General features: G+C 44.7%; 1 protein-coding gene across 2 annotated transcripts in view; it reads left to right on the top strand.

Annotated features, from left to right (window-relative positions):
* Nucleotides 1–18,320, top strand: part of PLXNC1 (plexin C1) — a 144,452-nt gene that overhangs the window by 15,815 nt on the left and 110,317 nt on the right. For both annotated transcript variants that reach the window (XM_045872846.3, XM_045872845.3), the window contains exons 2-4: nucleotides 3,051–3,191; nucleotides 14,437–14,571; nucleotides 17,970–18,070. In XM_045872846.3, the coding sequence (XP_045728802.1) occupies nucleotides 3,051–3,191; nucleotides 14,437–14,571; nucleotides 17,970–18,070 (377 nt within the window). The remainder of the gene's footprint in view (nucleotides 1–3,050; nucleotides 3,192–14,436; nucleotides 14,572–17,969; nucleotides 18,071–18,320) is intronic.

The following is an 18,320-nucleotide window of genomic DNA, read 5'->3' as shown; positions in this document are numbered from 1 at the left end:
CACCCAGAGCTCAAAGGAGCAGGAAAGCAAATACCTGGCAGTGGGGAATGGGATTACTGTGTGGCTTAGACCAATCATGGTTTCCCAGGTTACCTGGACAAAATCAGGGTTCTCGTGGCAAAGAAGGTGGGAATAACTGCCACAAGTATGGCAGCAACTGTTGGTGTTTTAAAATGAGGTAATGAAAACAAATATGGATCGTGTATTTCTGTGCGCCAAACACTGTTCTAAGCTTCACTGGGGCTTGCCTACTCAGTCGTTGTCATCACTTCCATTGTGTAGGGGAGTCACAGAGAGGTTAAATAATGTGCACAAAGTGGAAGTGACAGAGCCAGGATTAGGTAAGGTGATAAAATACTGCAAGTAGCACACAGAAGTACCAGCTCGCATGTATCAGCATGTTAGTGTTACTATCACTACAGTCTCTTCTTCATAACCCTCCTACCAATCAGGCTTACTCATGAGCCTTATTCATGAATGAGGAAGCCAACCCCCGACAGGGTTACATAAATTGCCCCCGTCAGCCAGTGGGCGAGAACTGAACTTGAATGCAGACCTAAGCTGTCTGACCGCCTAGATCCAGGAGGTTTGTTTATGCCGCCAGCTCCCAAGTTCAGGGCTGTTGATTTCACAGCTCTGCTACTTACCTGAGCTACTGATCCAGGACTTAATCTGGAAAACTACAATTAAGGAATGGTCAAAAGTCAGGGAAGGATGCTGAAAAAGATGGCATGGTAATTTGGAAGCAATTTTTGTCCTTGTACTATAGCTTTTGAGACACTTCTGGGGTTTTTTGGTTTCTTTTGTTTGGGGTTTCTTTTGTTTTGTTTTTGTTTTTGCTCTAAGCAGAATATCACAAACAGAATATCTCATCCAGCCTCAGCAAAGGCTCCCTGTGATGTCATAGTTCTTGGCTAATCAGAATGGCAACACTTATTAAGCACCTATTGTATGCCAGAGGTAGGCGTACACTGTCCCATTTGGTCCTCGCGGATGAATAATCAACCATCTATAGCCATAACTTTTTCTGTGCCGTGAGATGAGGGAGAATGGAGTCTTCCAGTCAAAGATAGCAGTATTAGAACATTCCAGATGCCCAGACAGATGACACCCAATTCTCTGAGTTAGCCTCTCTGTAATGCTCAAATATTTAATAAGAGTAGTAGGCATGGTCAGCTGATCTTAAGTTTGAACAATTCTGGTTTTATTTTAAAGCAAGATGTGTGGTGTGGTTTTATTATTTTTTTCAGTCTAAAGGTCACCCGATTTTTCTCTTTCTGCTCATAGTCATGAGGCATCCTTATCTAAACAGTGATCTATTGTTCTGGTTCTAAGACCCACAGAGATTTTTACTTCCTTTTTTTTTTTTTTTTTTAAAGATTTTATTTATTTGACAGAGAGAGATAGCGAGAGCAGGAACACAAGCAGGGGGAGTGGGAGAGGGAGAAGCAGGCTTCCAGCCTAGCACGGAGCCCGATGCGGGGCTTGATCCCATGACCCTGGGATCATGACCTGAGCCGAACACAGACGCTTAACAACTGAGCCACCCAGGCGCCCCAGATTTTTTCTTCTTAACTTCAATTTTAACAGGACAGTTCGTCATTTTCCCCGACTGCATGTAAAGTATTTAACAGGAAAAAAAATAGTCTCTAATGGGCTTTCCAAAAATTTTCTTAAACTGAGTTCACTATGGAATATTTTATGCAAAAAGTCACTTTCTCTTAGGTTACAACATCTTTCCCTTGAAAAGTGATCATGGCATTGGAGAAGTCCTTGCTAGCTTATCTTTTCTTCCCTGCGCAACCTCAACAAAGAAATACAGACGGCACTTTAAAGGCTTCAGAAGTCGATTTAGTCCATGAATCCATTTACTTCAGATGTTAATGAAACTTGGTGGGTTTAAAAATAATGAATGTTTAATAAGACATAAATTGAAAGACATAAACACTGTCAGCAATAATATAATGAAGTTAATAAGTCTTAGCCTCCGCCTGCACACCTCCCCTGTCCCCAGACAGGACAATTGTAAGAGTTCCAGTGAGGCTTACTGGAGTTTACCAGCTCTCCCATTGGCTAAGACTTAAATGTGAGTTTGGAAACCTGAGTACGATTGGGAACTGAGCTCTGGCAGATGAAGTATGCTATCACACTGTACTGAACAGCCACAGACGGCAATGGCTCTCTCTAGCTCCATATCTTCCAGAGATTTGTGTAACAAACTCAGTTTCCTGTTGTTGAAGGCAGGAAGCAGCGTGAAGCTCTTCGTGCCTTGAACCAAGAAAGACCAGGACATTTTGGTCGACACTCGCTCTGCCCTGGGTTTAAGAGGGGCTTTTATCTAACGATCGGGAGCAAGCATGTGATTATATGTGCTCAATACTGCCGACCATTGAAATGCCTTTGGGTTGGAAGTTGAGCTTTGTGTTTCTTCTTCAAGAGCATCAGCACCACATCCAGGCCTTGTGCTTAGTTCCTCTTTAGCTCTGTGGTTCTGTCCTAACCCACCAGCCATGACTATATCTTTCCCTTTTTACCTCTGAATTAATGACCCTGTCTTTGGGCTTTGCATTGCATCAGTCTGGTAAATCCGCAGTCCCTCCTCTCTGCCATCACACCCAATAGGACGGTCTGCCTCACATCTTGGGAAGTGGCTTGTTTAACCTCACAGGAGCCAGTCCCAGCTAAAATAATTTGCAGCAGGATCGTGCAAACCGCCAAGCATGAGATTGTCTCCCTCCCAATTCAGCGGTGGGCTCTTTCTTGGCAATAAAGTGGAACTCGGTTTCATATATCAGCTGGGGGAGTGTTAAATGGATGGCTAGCTCACTGCTGGCAATCAATACATGTTAATACATAGTAAACAAATGGCTTTTCATGGGTTGGGCAAGTGTGGTGATCCTGCAGATAAAGGGGCTAAGCGGTTGCTCCTCGGGATCTTGTCTAAGAAAATGTATTTGGGGCTCAAGGAGGATCCTTCCTAGGTGGGCATGAGCGATTACTGTTGTTAAAAATGATCTTTTTTCCATTTGTGCGTTTGTGTGCATGTTCAGAAAGAAGGGGAGCAACCTGAGAGAGTCCAACCAATCGCCTCATCTACCTTGATCCATTCCGACCTGACATCCGTTTATGGCACCGTGGTAATGAACAGGACTGTTTTGTTCTTGGGGACAGGAGATGGCCAGTTACTTAAGGTTGGTTTTCTGTGCCTTCTTCAATGTCAATTTTCATAGTGATCCATTTTGTGCTTTTAAATTTATTTTTTTCTATTGTTTCTGGGTTATACACGAGATCATACCAACTGCTTTGTGAACTGCTCAGAGACCCTCAGAAATGACCACAAAGAGGTTTCTGGAAATCTGTATGTGATGGCCTCCTTAACTGTGTAATGAAACTCCAGCCGTCTCGCTTCCCAGGAGCGTGCAAGTTATCCTCCCTCCCTTACTCATGAGCTGCCTCAGGGAGGTAAATGGGGGTCTGGCCCTCCCCGTCCCTCAGACCACCTTCTTAAGACATTTAACCTTTCGGTTCATATCTCCTTTGTAATGGAAAGGTACAATGCACCTGATTTCTCACAACTTGAAACAGATGAGGGATCATAAGGCTTGAAAAGTAGGAAAAAACAGGTGTTCCTTCCCTCCAGCCTACTTGCCACCCACGGAGGGGTTTTGTTTTCTGCCTTTTGTGCCCACACCATGGAGAGGTTAGAGACCTGAAATCCTCTGAGACTCCCCCTGACTTTTGTCTCGGACGACTATTTTTTTCCCCACTGTATGGGTATACCACTGGTCAAGTTGGGATTTTTATTCACTGGGGGGCGGGGAGGCAGTGGGAGGGGGAGAAAATAAACTCAGGGATACCTAATGACTTGTCTGAAGTGATAGAGCGGCCAGCCTCTCAATTTCATCAGCAAGTGTTTATTGAACACCTCCTGTGGCCTCCATCAACATGCGTGGCTGGGAACGGCGCAGTTTCTGTCACCTTAGGCTGATGTTCCTCTGCCTTCCGGTGGCCAGTTGATTTACTGTCAGCTCAGATTCTAAATTGAGTACAAATAGATTTGATTTCTCAACTGATCTCCCATCGACCACTAGCTGTGTGACTGTAGGTGAATTGCCTAACCTCTCTGAGCTTCCCTGTCCTCATCTGTAAAAGGAGATTGTGCTAGACAGCCCAGAAAACCCCTTTCTCTCCTGAAGGTCTCTAATTCCATCTGCCGTGCACTTAGCCCCCACTCCAGCCAAAACCTATTTGCTTGTCCCCCTGATGTGCCTTGTGTAGTCCAGGCCCCCCCAATTTGTTCACCCTGTGCCCCATTCCGGGATGGCTTTTTTTCCTCTACTGAATCCTATGTACCTGTGCTTTGGCTCAGCTCACGCTCCCCCTCGTCTTTGAGGCCTCCGAAGCCCAGAGTGATCATGTTTTCCCCTCCTCTGAAATACTCATTAGCTGTCTCATTCTTTTGGCTCATTACAAATGTCTTGTTTTGATGCCCAACCTTTTCACTCATGTTTGTCTTGTCTCCCCAACTTGATTTTTTAAGCTTCTCGAGAAGGGGGTCCTGAATCCCCACAGCCTAATACAACGCTCCGTGTCTGGTAGGCATTTGATTTAATCTGTTTTCTTTGGAGGAAACCCAGTAACATATGGGAGGGAGTTTGTTTGTATACACGTTCTTTTAAAATATACATTGATCGTCTTTCCTGTTGCATTAGCCTGATTTCCCGGGGAAAGGTGAACCCTCGTCAGTCATTCTACACAAGTCGCTTGGAGTCATGCGGTGACATCCGTGGCTCAGGCAGATTGGGCCCATTTCACCTGACCGAGGAAGTGGCCACCAATCCTTCCCGGGCCTCCTCGCCAATTATCTCTTCAGATTGAGGATATTTCTCATGAGTTTTGTGACAAGAACACAGTTTCCCCAAAGCTGAGCCAAACAAATGGCTACATGGTAAATTGGAGGTGAAGGCACCTCGGCTGTCGATCGTCCCCTGGGGGAACGGCCTGGTCTCGCCTGTCCTGTTGGCTCCCCTCAGGAGGTGGTGTGTAGCTGGCCAGTTTGCAGTGACGGTTTGGGGCCCAGACGGCTGGGGCCCTCGAGCTGCCGAGAGAGAGGTAGCTGACTGAAGCGTGGCTTTCCTCAGCGTCTGTGTGGGCTATGCCTTCCTAAGCTGTCCCTGCCACCTTGTTTTCAGAATCCAAATAACATGGGCAGGTTGGTTTTTGGGTTTATTTTGTGACTGCGGACATTTGTGCATCGTTTCCCTTGTGCCTGTCACTCTACGTGTTCTAGCTAATTCCGTCCAATCCACGACGCTGGGAGATAGTTATAGACTGGGCCCATTTTACAGATAAGGGAAGGGAGGCCCAGAGAACACGGGTGTTTTGCCCAAGGTACACAGGGCAGAGCAGAGATTTGAACCTGGTGTGGCTCCAGAGTCTGCACTAATATCCCCCGAGCTACACTGAGTTTGTAATCTCTGCCCCAACCACTGTCTGAGGGTTCCCTGGGGAGAATGGGAAGCATGTTGACAGGGATCCATGGAGGGGCGGTGGCAGTGGAACCCATGCTCCTAGGCTGTCAGTCAGGGTTTTTAGAAGCTCTGGGAAGAATCCCAGCTCTAGAAGGAGGCAGACCATCTGACTGAATGGATACCTGAATGGCATGAAAACTTCCTGGGAGCTAAGCCCTGCTCCCGGCTTCACTCAGGAAGGTCCCTTCCCTCAGGAGGAAGTTGTGAGGGACAAATCTGAACTGACTTGGCCCCACCAGGCTCCCTAGACCAGCCCAGTAATTCCCAAGGCTTCCCCATGTATCCTGTGTGCAGATTCTTGGAGGCAGCCTGTGAAATTACCCAGAGCCCCAAGCCCCAGGATTGTGTCGATGATTGGGAAGGCACAGATAATCCCCGAATCCCTTTATTCAAATACTTCAAGCTTCTCCCTTGCCAGACTCGTCACCAGAACTGTTAGAAAAGATGAACATTGATAGACACAAGCTTGGCTTCTTAAGCCACAGAGTGGAGGTACTAATGAGCAACGAGAAACAAAACCCAACCCGAGGCAGCCTGTGGGAGCAGGAGAAGAAAGAAGGCTTGGATCACCCACAGCCTGACTCATCAGTATCCCAGTGATCAAGAGTTGGCAGCATTTTGACAGACGCCAGGCACTGTAGTATATGCCTGGTTGGATGAGGGGCAGGAAAACAGCAGTTGGGGGCCAATTGCTGGTGTTTTTTTTTTTTTACCACCACACACACACACACACTCACACTCACACTCACACTCACACACACTCTGACTTAAGTCTCTGAAAAACCTCACGGAATTTTAGCATAGTTTGGTGCAGTTTTAAACCTCAGGTTATTTAAATAATTTTTTCTTATCACAAAAGTAATATATGTTCCTAGAGAAAGTTACAAGTAACAGGGGGTGAGGAGAAAACAGAAAAAAACCCACCCCTAGTTCTGTTATGCAGAGGCAACTGATGACAGCATTTTAGAGTTTTGTTTTTTTTTTTTTGCACAGTTGAGGTCAGACTCTATCCAGTTCTGCACCCATTTTTTTCCTTTAGTTAATGAGGGGGAAATGCCTGTATTAAAATGTTATGGCAAACCCTTTGTAAACAGTATTTTTAAATAGCTGGATCATATTCTGTAATGTGGAAACGTGACGTTGGGCTTAGGCAGGGATACTGGGTCGCTTTGCCAGTGACCTTAAAGCCCCGTGCAGCCTCCAGGATATCTGGGCCACCTCCAAAGGGAAGATTTACTGAGGACAAGTGAAGAGCCTGAAGACTTGACGATATGCCGATGCCTTCACCGCACTCTTGCTCCTGCCTTTATTCTTAGGTCCCCTTGTAAGATTTTTAGAAAAACGGAAGGAATTTAGAACTTGCAAGGGTCCTTTTCACAGTGTAATCCCCCCTTGCTTTATTGAAGCGTGATCCTAGTGGCCGGGAGTTGGGTTGTGTCATCACTCTCCCACCCACCCCCCACCCCCGCCTCGGGGTTATTTCCTCATTTTACTTCCTTTCTGGAGAAGATTGCTTGCTGTACTTTCTCAGTTGTCAGCGTCTCCACCGGGATCAGCTGAGCGAGGATGGGCACGCTGAAGTCAGCTTTTGGGGCTTCACGGCTCACGTGCTGCAAGCCCACACAGAGCAGAACGCACCCGGGTTTATACACACGAGCCGAGTCTTTGTCCGGATTGTGGTACAGCCTATCATGGGGCTTGGATTCTTTGAGCTGACTGTCGCATCTAGAAAATTGTCCTTACTTCAAGGGCAGAATTGAATATTTTGAGCTTTTCCAGGTGGTAAAATAAGTAATAATGGAATATGCATGAAATTTGAAATTTGTAACTTTATGCATGCCCATTAACCTTTCTTGTAAGCGTAAAAGATAAGGCAGTAGGCGAGGCGTAATAATAGCTGACATTTCTGAGCTCTAACTTCTGTGCCGGGCATTAGGACCAGTGTCTGCCTGGTTTAACTTGTTTCATTCTCATGAGTCAATAGTGTTACCATCCCTAACCTTATGAATGAAAAAGACCTTGCTCAGAGCAAGTTACCTCACTTGCTCAAAGTGATTGGAACTAAAGCAACTCATCCCTCAACCAAACTGCACTGCTAATTAAAAATGCAGTCTGCAGAGCTTGGTGGAATTTGTGGAACTGTTTTTGTTTTGTTTTTAAAATTTTCTTTCACATATTAGAGTATCTGGGTTAATACCAAGATGCAAGCATTTGAGGTTTCATGAGAAGGGGCTCTGGCTTCTGTGGGTTTCATTTGTTCCTATTTGGGGACGGCATCTGGCAGCCCAGCAGAGTGTAGACATCTGTATTAGAAGAAGGCAGAGGCTCTTCCTCTGAGCTGCAAGTAGCTCATGGGAGTCTCTGAATCCCCTGTGGGACAGCTTTTCCTCTGTGGGCTCTTGGAGAACAAAGGTAGGAAATCTGTGTTCAAGTTGATTTTTGGAGTGGCTCTCGTGGTAGGAGGCTAGTGTTGGGTTTCTCAAACGTCCCTAGGACTGAAGTAGGTTTCAGGGTTCAGAAGCCCTATCATGCGTGTCCCTTCCCTGTGTTGAGCAGAGAAGCACCGCTCACGCTGCTTAGAGTGAGGACTGATTATCTATGTGGCCCTCAAAGCTCTATTCCCACAGGTGGATTTCATTTATCCAAGCCATGGAGCAAAATTCAGACCAGTTCCAGAAAGTTCTTCTGTATCCTCGCAGAAGGCAAAGTGTGTGATACCTGAAGTCAGCCTTGATTCTGGTTTTAAAGTTGTCAAATGAAAATAAGACATAACAAAAATAATAAAATATCAGGACAAGCTCTCTTTATATTCCCATAGAATGTTCAAATAAAGGAAAGGAGGGCATGCAGAACCCAGGACAGGACCTGGGCCCGGAAGTAGGGGTAGTGCGGATGGCTGAGCTGAGGTAACAGACCAAAAAGCCAAAACAGCAGGAAGTGCCAAAACTTGGAAATGGCCTCCATGATTGGCTGCTTAGAGTGGCATGTGAAGCTAGTGCAAGTTCACCTCCATCTCATTCTTTCTAGTTCGTAAGTTTGCAAGGACTCCCCAGTTTAGAACTATTACTGCCCTGTAATCCACAAATTGAGAATTTGTGGCTCAAGCTGTACTCTTCTCTTACTTACTATTACACTGAAATAAGTAGATTGGAAATAAAAGAGGAATTTGCCTTAATCTTTATATTTCACCTTTGTTACTCCTAACTACGGAAGCCCATTAAACACTGTTGGATAATTGCCTTGCTTTCTCGCGTGTGTGTATGTGTGGTTTCTGTCCCCTTTGCAGCATTTCTTAGAAATTATTTATTTAAAAAAAAATGAGAAGATTGGCTTGGTTGCCCTTTAACTGGTTAGCCCCACAGAGTAAGGCATAAGGAAAGAAATTTGGAGTATGTATTTTAGCTTTTTGAACACCCATGGCTTTTCCTGTCATGGTAATGGTAAAGAGAAAAGAAATAGTCTTTTGTTTAATTTTTCTCTCCTACACCACCTCCCCCCGCCCCCCCACCATTTTCCTCAGCAGGCTATCTTTTCCGTGGGTGGTGTTGAACTTGAAATGTAACTGTCTGGTATAGAAGTCTCACACACCACACATTTTGGGACTGGAGTTGGGAGGTTTTTTTTGCATGCAACAAAAATTCTAAGGCTAGTTAATAGCCTACCGTGAGGCTTCAGGAAGATGTCAACAGAAACAATATGTTGACCCAAACTGAAATTCTCTATTAGGGAAAATTTGTTTTCTACACAGGCTTCAGCTGGAAAAAATCTGAAGAGTCTTATAAAAATCTCAAATACTAATAGAATTTTTTTCATTTAATAAATATTTATTGGGCACCTTTTATGTGCCAGACACTATCCTGGGTGCCGAGGATACAAAAATGAATAAAACAGGCAACCCCCTTGCTCTCGTGATGGGAAGAAGAAGACAGAAAATACATAACTGAATTCATCAGCAATAAAGCCATTTCAGACAGTAGTAAGTGGTCTGAAGGAAATGGACTGATGGGTAGACAACGACAGTGGGGTAAGGTAGAAAGGCAACCAGGGAAAGCTTCTCAGAGGAAGTGATATCTGAGACTCAAAGGATGAAGGGATAAATGAGAATATGCCTGGCAGAGGCTCAGGTTGACTTCAGATCAGAGCTATATTGAAGGGGAATTCTGGAAGCAAAAGATAAAAATCCACATCATGCCCAAGGAACGCGTATGAATTGGATGAGTTGCTTTTATACAAAACTATACCCATTTTGGGTTTCTGTGACTCATTGTTACTTCCTGCGTCACTTCACGGATCGAGTTCTTTCTCCAAAGCTGCCCAGCTAAACTGAGCTTAGGAAGGAACATTTCCCATGCTCCAGTCTTGCTGGCTTTCTTCTCTGTGTTGATGTTGACATGAATTTTGCAGTTAGAAGATCCAAGTGTTGCTTTGATGCCCCTGGGATGGGCTGTGTGGATGGGAGGGGGAGGAGGTGATATTAATAGAAATCTAGAGGGGAAAGAAAGCCATGTCTCTCCTGACCTGGAGTCACCTGAGGGAGAACCACAGCAGCAGAGACCCCGACCCCTCCATGTAGCATGTTTGGGCCCCCTTGTGATGTAAATGAGAAGCTCCTATTGTCCTGTCCTTGGGGTTATGGAGATCCTTCTCCGCAGAATCTAGCAAAAAGAAAAACAATTTGGGGGGCGCCTGGGTGGCTCAGTTGGTTAAGCGACTGCCTTCGGCTCAGGTCATGATCCCAGGGTCCTGGGATCGAGTCCCGCATCGGGCTCCCTGCTCTGCCGGGAGCCTGCTTCTCCCTCTCCCACTCCCCCTGCTTGTGTTCCCTCTCTCGCTGTGTCTCTCTCTGTCAAATAAATAAATAAAATCTTTAAAAAAAAAAAAAAAAGAAAAAAGAAAAACAATTTGGTCCACTCACCCTCACTTTTCAAATTTAAATCTTATGTATTTATTTTCTGAGATAATACATTGGCATTGTTCCAAATTCAAAAGAACCAGGAGAATAGACAGTGAAAGTCACACGTTCCTGACGTGTGGAGCAAACAGGGATATGGGTTTCTTGGATATATCCTCCCAGAGATATTTTATAGATGTCTGCAAGCAAAAGGGGGAAGATAGTCTTTCTCCCATTTTGTCAATTATACAATGTATTAAACATGCTATATATGTATATAAACATGTTTATGCTGTGTATATATATACATACACACGCACACATAATATAATGTGTTAAACATATACACAAAGAGCTTCCTAATTATTTTTATGGCTAAATAGTACTATACTGTTTATACTATATTTAATCAGCTCCCTATGATTGGACCTTTAGGTTGTTTCAATCTTTTGCTTATAATGTGTGATGCATTAAATCTCCATGTACATATGTCATTCAACATACGTATGAGGGGCTGTGGGGTCTAAGGGTATGTGCTTTATAATTTTGATAGATAATGCCCAGTTACCTTTCAGGGAAGTCTCACTCCCACCATCAATGAAACATAATCAATTTCAGCCCAGCATCCATAGTTATCAGGACAAGGTTTCAGTGTAAACCACTCTAGGAAGCTCATTTAGGAAACTGGTTGGTAAAGCCTGGTACACGGTACCGCAGAAAGGCTTTCCTGCCATAATTCGGAGTTCCAGAGAAAATCCTGGTGCCTCATCTGCAGGTGAATCAAAGCTCCCCCAAACTAGATTTTGCCAGCCCTTACCCATCTGCATCAACCATGCTCCAAAGTCCCGATAAAAACTGCAACGTAGCTCCTAACTCACTTAAAATGGATGAGTGGTGGTGTTTTGTAAATTATGTTTTTATTTTGAAGCAAATCCCGGACTGTGGCATTTCACCCCCCTGTGTTGCATTACACATCTCTAAAAAACGATGGGCAGTTTAAGTAACCATTCCCATGATGCTATTAAAACAAAGTTATCAGTCGTTCTTTAGAGTTACCTAATGTTGCGTTTGCATAGCTGAATTTTCTTCATTAGCTCAAGAATATCTTCTGAAAGCTATTTTTGTTCAAACTGGTATCCAGACAGGATCCTCAAATCACACGTGGCTGCCCTGTCTCTCTCAGTCTAGAGTGGCCCCCTCCCATCCTTTAGCCACCACCATTGACTGACTGGGGAAATGAAGTCTGTTGTCTTGTCCAATGTCTCACATTGTAGATTTGGCTGTTTGTTTCCCTGTGGTGTCACTCAGCGGCTTCCTCCCCTTTCTGCTTCCTAATACTAAATGAAAGTTTGCACTGAAGGCTTGATTAGATTCAGGTTTGGTTTTATTGGCACGAATCATAGGTGGTTCTGCCCAATGATGCCTTTGACGTGATGAATTCCTCCTGGACGGCAACCTGTCTTCTCTTGAGCTGCACTTGAGAACATTTTTATCAATTTTTTTTTTAACTGGTTTCCTGTTTCCTCTCTTCTCTATGACCACTTTCTAGAGCCTGATCAATTGTTTGTCTCTGAGCTGATTAATAAGGACTATGAATTAGAGACGGGAAGACAAGAAACTGGCAGGCCCACACTTGGGCAGTGCCTGCCCAATGTTTCCCTACATTCATTGTTCTCGGTAGGCTGATGTTGTCCAATAGAACTTTCCATGATGATGGCAATGTTCTGTATCTGTACTTTCAGTATGGTAGTCACTAGCCAGATGTGGCTAGCGAGCACTTGAAATGTGGCTAGTGTAACGGAAGTTATACATTCTCAATTAAATTTAAATTTAAATAGCCATATGTGGCTGGTGGCTACCGGACTGAATGGCGCAGCTATTGTCATTTTTAGAAGACTTGAGGTGCAGACCTTTTCCACCTCCCTTGGGACCTAACTGCTGCTACTTTTTTTTTTTAAAGTCCTATTTTAGTTATTGAGATTGACTCTTGCAGAGCTGCTCCTGCATTTAATGGCAGTTCATGGGCTCCTAGTGAGCTACCAGTTGTACCAAATCCAAATGGACTTGACCCAGAGCAGATGATTGGAAGGAAGTCACCACTGCAAGACAAACTCAGGGCCAGGTCCTGGGAGCAGGGACACATGCAGGAAGATGCTCCATGTGCCCAAAATGATAAGGAGTCTTTGATAAAATAGCAAATATGTAATTACCATCAGGATATGTGGTACAGGATTGTTCTTGCTCAGTAGATGCATGAATGTAGACTTTGTCTGAAAAGAGTCTCAGGTGCCAGTTTTTCTTTTACAACCATGTGCCCAACATCACTGCTGTTCTCAGTGATAGAGACACAAATGTGGATATCATATATGGATGTGTTCAAACTGATGAAGTAATCAAACACCTTCGACTTTGAAAGTATTGCATTGGGCAAGGGGAGGGTATAAAGAACATTAAGACATGGTGTCTACTCAAGAGGAGCTTGCAGTCTACTAACATTAACATCCACTGTATATTTATTACGTGCTAAGCATCTTTCATAATTCTCCTTTGATCCTTAACAGTTGTATATAAGAAAGGCATTCTTAGCCCCATTTTGGAGATAAGAAAGTTGAGGCCCAGGAAGGTTAAGTAAGTTACTAGTTCAAGGTAGCACATCGTACTCAAAGCATAGAGCCAGGACATACACCTGAGCTCAAGCTACCATTCTGTTTCTCCAGGACTGTGGTAATGGTCTCCTGACACATCTTCACACCCATGCTTCCAGCCTGCCCCCAACCATGTCAGTGCTCTGCTCAAACCCTGCAGTGGTTCCCTCTCTCTCACCTGGAGTAAGAGTAAGGTCTTTATACGGGCCTACAAGAACTTATGTTCCATACCTCTTACCTCACTGCCCACTGCGCTCTGCCTCACTTGTTCTGCTCAAGCCACACTGGCCACCTCAGGTTTTAGGGCCTCAGGACCAGTGGGTTGCTTGTCCAAGATGTCACCCAGACATCCAAATGACCCACTCCATCATCTCCTGCAAGTAGCTACCTAAATATCACCTTTCAATGAGACCTACCCTGAACATGCCTCCTTATGTCTTTACCCACTTTATTTTGACCTACATCACCTTCTAATAGAGTTTATAATTTCCTTATTGTTGGCCACCACTCCCCTACACACACACCCAAGTTCTATGAGGGTAGGATTCTACTCCCCCACCCTCCACTCATTTGTTCAATGCCATTTTCCAAACATCTAGAACATGCCAGATACATTGGGGCTATTCAGTAGACATTTATTGACTGAGGTGAGTGAAACTCAGGTGTGTCCAATTTCAAAGCCACACTTAGCTATTTTTATATATAAACACATACCTACCTGTTTGGGCCTGTTCAGTTGTCCTGGTTACTTTAAAATGTGTAAGTATGTAGAATTGTATAGGAGAATCAGAGTCTATGTCAAGCCGACTTCCTTTGGTTTTAAAATCACCTGGCATAGTATTTTTTTTTTTTTAAGATTTTATTTATTTGACAGAGAGAGACACAGTGAGAGAGGGAACACAAGCAGGGGGAGTGGGAGAGGGAGAGGCAGGCTTCCTGCCGAGCAGGGAGCCCGATGCGGGGCTCGATCCCAGGACCCTGGAATCATGACCTGAGCCGAAGGCAGATGCTTAACAACTGAGCCACCCAGGTGCCCCCACCTGGCATAGTATTAAGGGAGCTGTCTCTTGTAGCTTCTTGTAAAGCCAGAAGGGGTAGGGAATTGTGGACTTCGAGCTTCTACCTGTGAGGATACTGACCCAGCACCTAAGTTTGGGGTGTGTGGGTGCGTGTGCTCGCGCATGACTGTGCTTGTTCTTACCAGCCTTGTGGAAGACTGAGACAGCAGATGCTTAAGGACTTGGTACCTCAGCCCATATATGTAGTGAGTAAAAGAGCACGTGGTCTTAGAATTAAACTACAAGTCTTGCCACCCCGCTGTTTGATGTATTTAATAGAAATCGTATTTCTCTTTTTGAAAAAAAAATAGGTTATTCTTGGTGAGAATTTGACTTCAAATTGTCCAGAGGTTATTTATGAAATTAAAGAAGAAACACCTGTTTTCTACAAACTGGTTCCTCATCCTAAGAAGAATATCTACATCTATCTAACAGCCGGGAAAGAGGTAGGTAAAAATGCTAACTATTGCTTCTGACTTCTGAGTAAAAAGTGTTTAATTAATGTCATTATCTAGTAGTGAAGCTTTTACTTTGAACTATCGAGTTTAAACCCTGCTGCAGGCTTCAGGAAGACCCGCAGTGGCTCACAGACATGGAATTAAAAACCTTACTATCAGCAAGTAAGCAAGAAATATTACCTATTTAGACAATTTTATTATTGGCTGTATTTCCAATGCCAAGTTTTTCAGAAGAGGATGTGCTTGCAAATGGGCGCATAATCAGCAAGGTAACTGAATTTACCCATTTATTGTGTGGGCACTGAACGGTTAGATGCATTTATGAATATACCGAATGGGATTGGCTTTGGAATTTGGGGTTAATATCAGGCCACAGTCTCATACACATTCATGAACCAGGAAATGTATGGCACTCACCCTCCTCTCTTAATTTATCTGGCTGTTCTAGTTTTTCTTCTTGCTTCTGCTTACTGAAATAAAGAGAATATCTTTTTCCATTTTCTTCATTTTTACAAAGTGCTTTCACCAAGGGAAGGAAAGAAAACGAATTTGTATTCAATCCCTACTGACCATGTACTAGTTACTATTCTAAATATGGTCTCTCTGTGTGCATACCGTGTGCTTGTTCACCCCCATAAAAACAATGTTGGTGAAATAGGTTAATAATTTAATGAGATAAAATTACCCTTGTTTTATATATGAAGAGCCTAAGACTTGGAGAGGTTAAATAACTCACCCGGGGTGTGTGTGTGTGTGTGTGTGTGTGTGTGTGTGTGTGTGTGTTAGACCTTGTCAGGGCTGGGATTTAAACTCTGGCCAGACATTAAAGCCCGTGATAAATGAGACCAGATCCCAAACTTGTGCAAACTAGCAGCCTATTCTGGCACAGTAATTTGGACCCATGGCCACCAGAACATACAAAGTGCAAAGGAAATCATTGAGACTTACGGAATGATATAATGGGATAACAGCGGCCCTTGGCCCATCCCCACTTTCCATTCTTTGTCTCTCATTCTAAGGGGAATGGCAGTGATAGCAAGCTACATGTGCTGTTAGAGTCACAAGGTAGGTACACAAGCACTTTGTAGTCTCCAGAATTCCTAGAAAGGCCATATTGCCTTTTGCATGTTGCAAAGTCAGTTATGTCAGAATGACCACGTTGGGAGGGACAGTGGACCTGGTCTACGTTGGTAAACCAGTTGTTCACCCTATAGACTCTTCTTGAGTGGCTTGTTTCACCACTCAACGCTCTCCATTCTATTTCTTCCCTGGGCTTCCTGCACTTGAAAGATTTTTGTCTGCTCCACAAACTGCATGTATCAAGTAACTATTCCCATTCCCAGGCTTTATTTATCAAGGGCATCTGAAAACTGCCAGCCAGGGAACGGACTGTGCTACCACATGGAGCTGATAAAATTCCAGCCCAAAGCAGAGACTCTTGAAGTCTTGCTTGGCCCGTGCATGTTTTTTCCATTCAACTTTTTGAAACATTGTGAATAGCTCATAAATTCTCATTACTACTTTCCTAGGAACTCAAGACTCTAATCTGGGAAGCACTGGGAGAGCCACAGATAGCTGACAGGTCCTCACTTTCAGGAAGGTAAAAACTGCTTAGCCTCTGGTCACTCAAAGCCTGAAGTCCTAGGGAGGGTTTTTGACTGGGCATCAAAGCCAGTTATTTGTACATTCTTCACTTAGGTTTACTGCTGGGGATCCTATTAGTAAGATTCTGGTTGAGCCAGTATAATCCCTAGAGAGGCAAAACCTAAGGAAGGTTCTTTCCCAGACTCTTGGGGAGATAGTAACAGCCAAACTAATATGCCCTGGTACATCCATAGAATATGTGGCCATTGAAAATAACCACATGAAGATTTATGCATTGCTGTGGAATAGTCACTAGAATGTGTTATTAAGTTAGAGAAGCAGATCCAATGTAAGTACTTACAGTGTTCTCTCTTTTACATAGAGTTATGTTGTTTGTTTAAGTACACTGTATAATGGTTCTCACAGAATGTTCTAGAGACTCATATTCCACTAAGTGTTCTGGGCAAAAGTGGCCCTTGGAGGAGATGTTATTGACTATATCCCTCCTGGAGTATCATGAGCATATTCAAAGGCTCTCAGAAGCCTGTTCTAAGGAAATCTATTTGCCTTTTCAGTATAAGGTTTCACATGTTTGTTGGACTGTGGGACTTTTCTTCACACAATAGCAATAGCCAACATTTATTGAGCACTTAGTATGTGCCAGACAGTGTAATAACCCCATGAAGTCAGCAGCACCATCACCATTTCACAGATGAGAAAACAAGGTTAGAGAGATTACATATTTATGAACACCCCCCCCCCCCAGCATTAAAAAGATGTGGTGTGAGCTACAAGGAAATAGCCACATTCTGGTCAACTCTGGCTCAGGCTGGTGGTCTGCCCCCACATCTTTCAGCAACACTGAGGATGTGAGAAATGGACAAGTGTATCCTCCATGAAGTCAACTTAGAATTGAGGAGTACTCCTCAGGATAGCCTATTTTCCTCACGAACCCTTTCTAGAACTCTCTGTTTCTCTAACCTTTTAAAGAAGTTACTTCTACCTTCTAGCATGTAGCGCTTCCTGGCTTAATGAGTTCTGCAAGTTCCTTACTACCTGCTGTGGGATTTTGCCTGCAGAAAATGTGCCATGCGACACTGGGGTCCTCTCTGCCTCCTGCCACCCCACTTCCAGGCTCTGACTGACTGTCTCAGATGCCTGGGTGTGCCCAGCATGGGCACCTGCTCTGTGGGGTTGCTGTTTCCTGACAACTAGAAGAGGCAGCTCGAGGGGCAGGCAGTGATTTCTTTTCTTTTCAACTCCAGTGGAGAGAATGCGAGCAAGCGAGCCAGGAGCTGAAGCGATGGAGTTACCCTGGAGGGGGTGTGGGATTCTCCTCATGTCCATGTCCAGCACCAGCCTTGTGCGGACACTCCTGGGTCAGAGCCTTTGCCATCCCCAGGTGCTCATTTCCAAAGCACCACTGACCGTAGGTCAACTGTCTCTGTGTGAGGACCAGGTGACCTGATTCCATGGCCCCTTTGGAAATCATTATTAGCCGGTCAGAAACCTGACTGCGTATCAGACTCACCTGGGAGAGCACCGGAGAATACAGACCCCTCGGCTGGGTCCCAGACCTACCAGCAGGAGTCTCTGCAGCGGGGGCAGCAGGGTATCCGGGGATCTGCACTTTCAAAAGCTTCCCCAGGGGATTCTGAGGACTGCTGCCCCATGTCATTACAGAGTCATTCCGAGTTCAAGTTGATAAATGTGCTCTTTGTGGCCCTACATCAGATAAGGTGTTGCCGTTTTTCTGGTGTTGCTTATGATTCCGTCTGAAGCGCTGTGGTATTTATTTTTAGGTGAGGAGAATTCGTGTTGCCAACTGCAGTAAGCATCAATCCTGCACCGAGTGTTTAACGGCAGCAGACCCTCACTGCGGTTGGTGCCGTTTGCTACAAAGGTATTTCCTGATTCCTTCTCACCAACTCACTTTTTTGGGGCGGGGGGCCGGGGAAGGGTTATGCGGCAGAACACTTGTTGCCCTGCTCTGACGACCCGTTCCAGTGACCTGGGGGCACCGAGCGCTTGGCCACCGACTGAGCTACCCTGGGGTAATCCTCCCCATTCTCAGCGATGTTCCCAGCTGTGCCAGGGCCGCGAGACGGTTGGACCCGAGCACTCAGGGGTGCCCAGCCTGGGGGTGCGCGCGG

Source organism: Mirounga angustirostris, unplaced genomic scaffold (assembly GCF_029215605.1).
Source record: "Mirounga angustirostris isolate CCGP_5_RB_7025 unplaced genomic scaffold, mMirAng1.0.hap1 SCAF_5, whole genome shotgun sequence".
NCBI classification, from domain to species: Eukaryota; Metazoa; Chordata; class Mammalia; order Carnivora; family Phocidae; genus Mirounga; species Mirounga angustirostris.
This window is presented reverse-complemented; position numbering and strand designations above follow the sequence as displayed.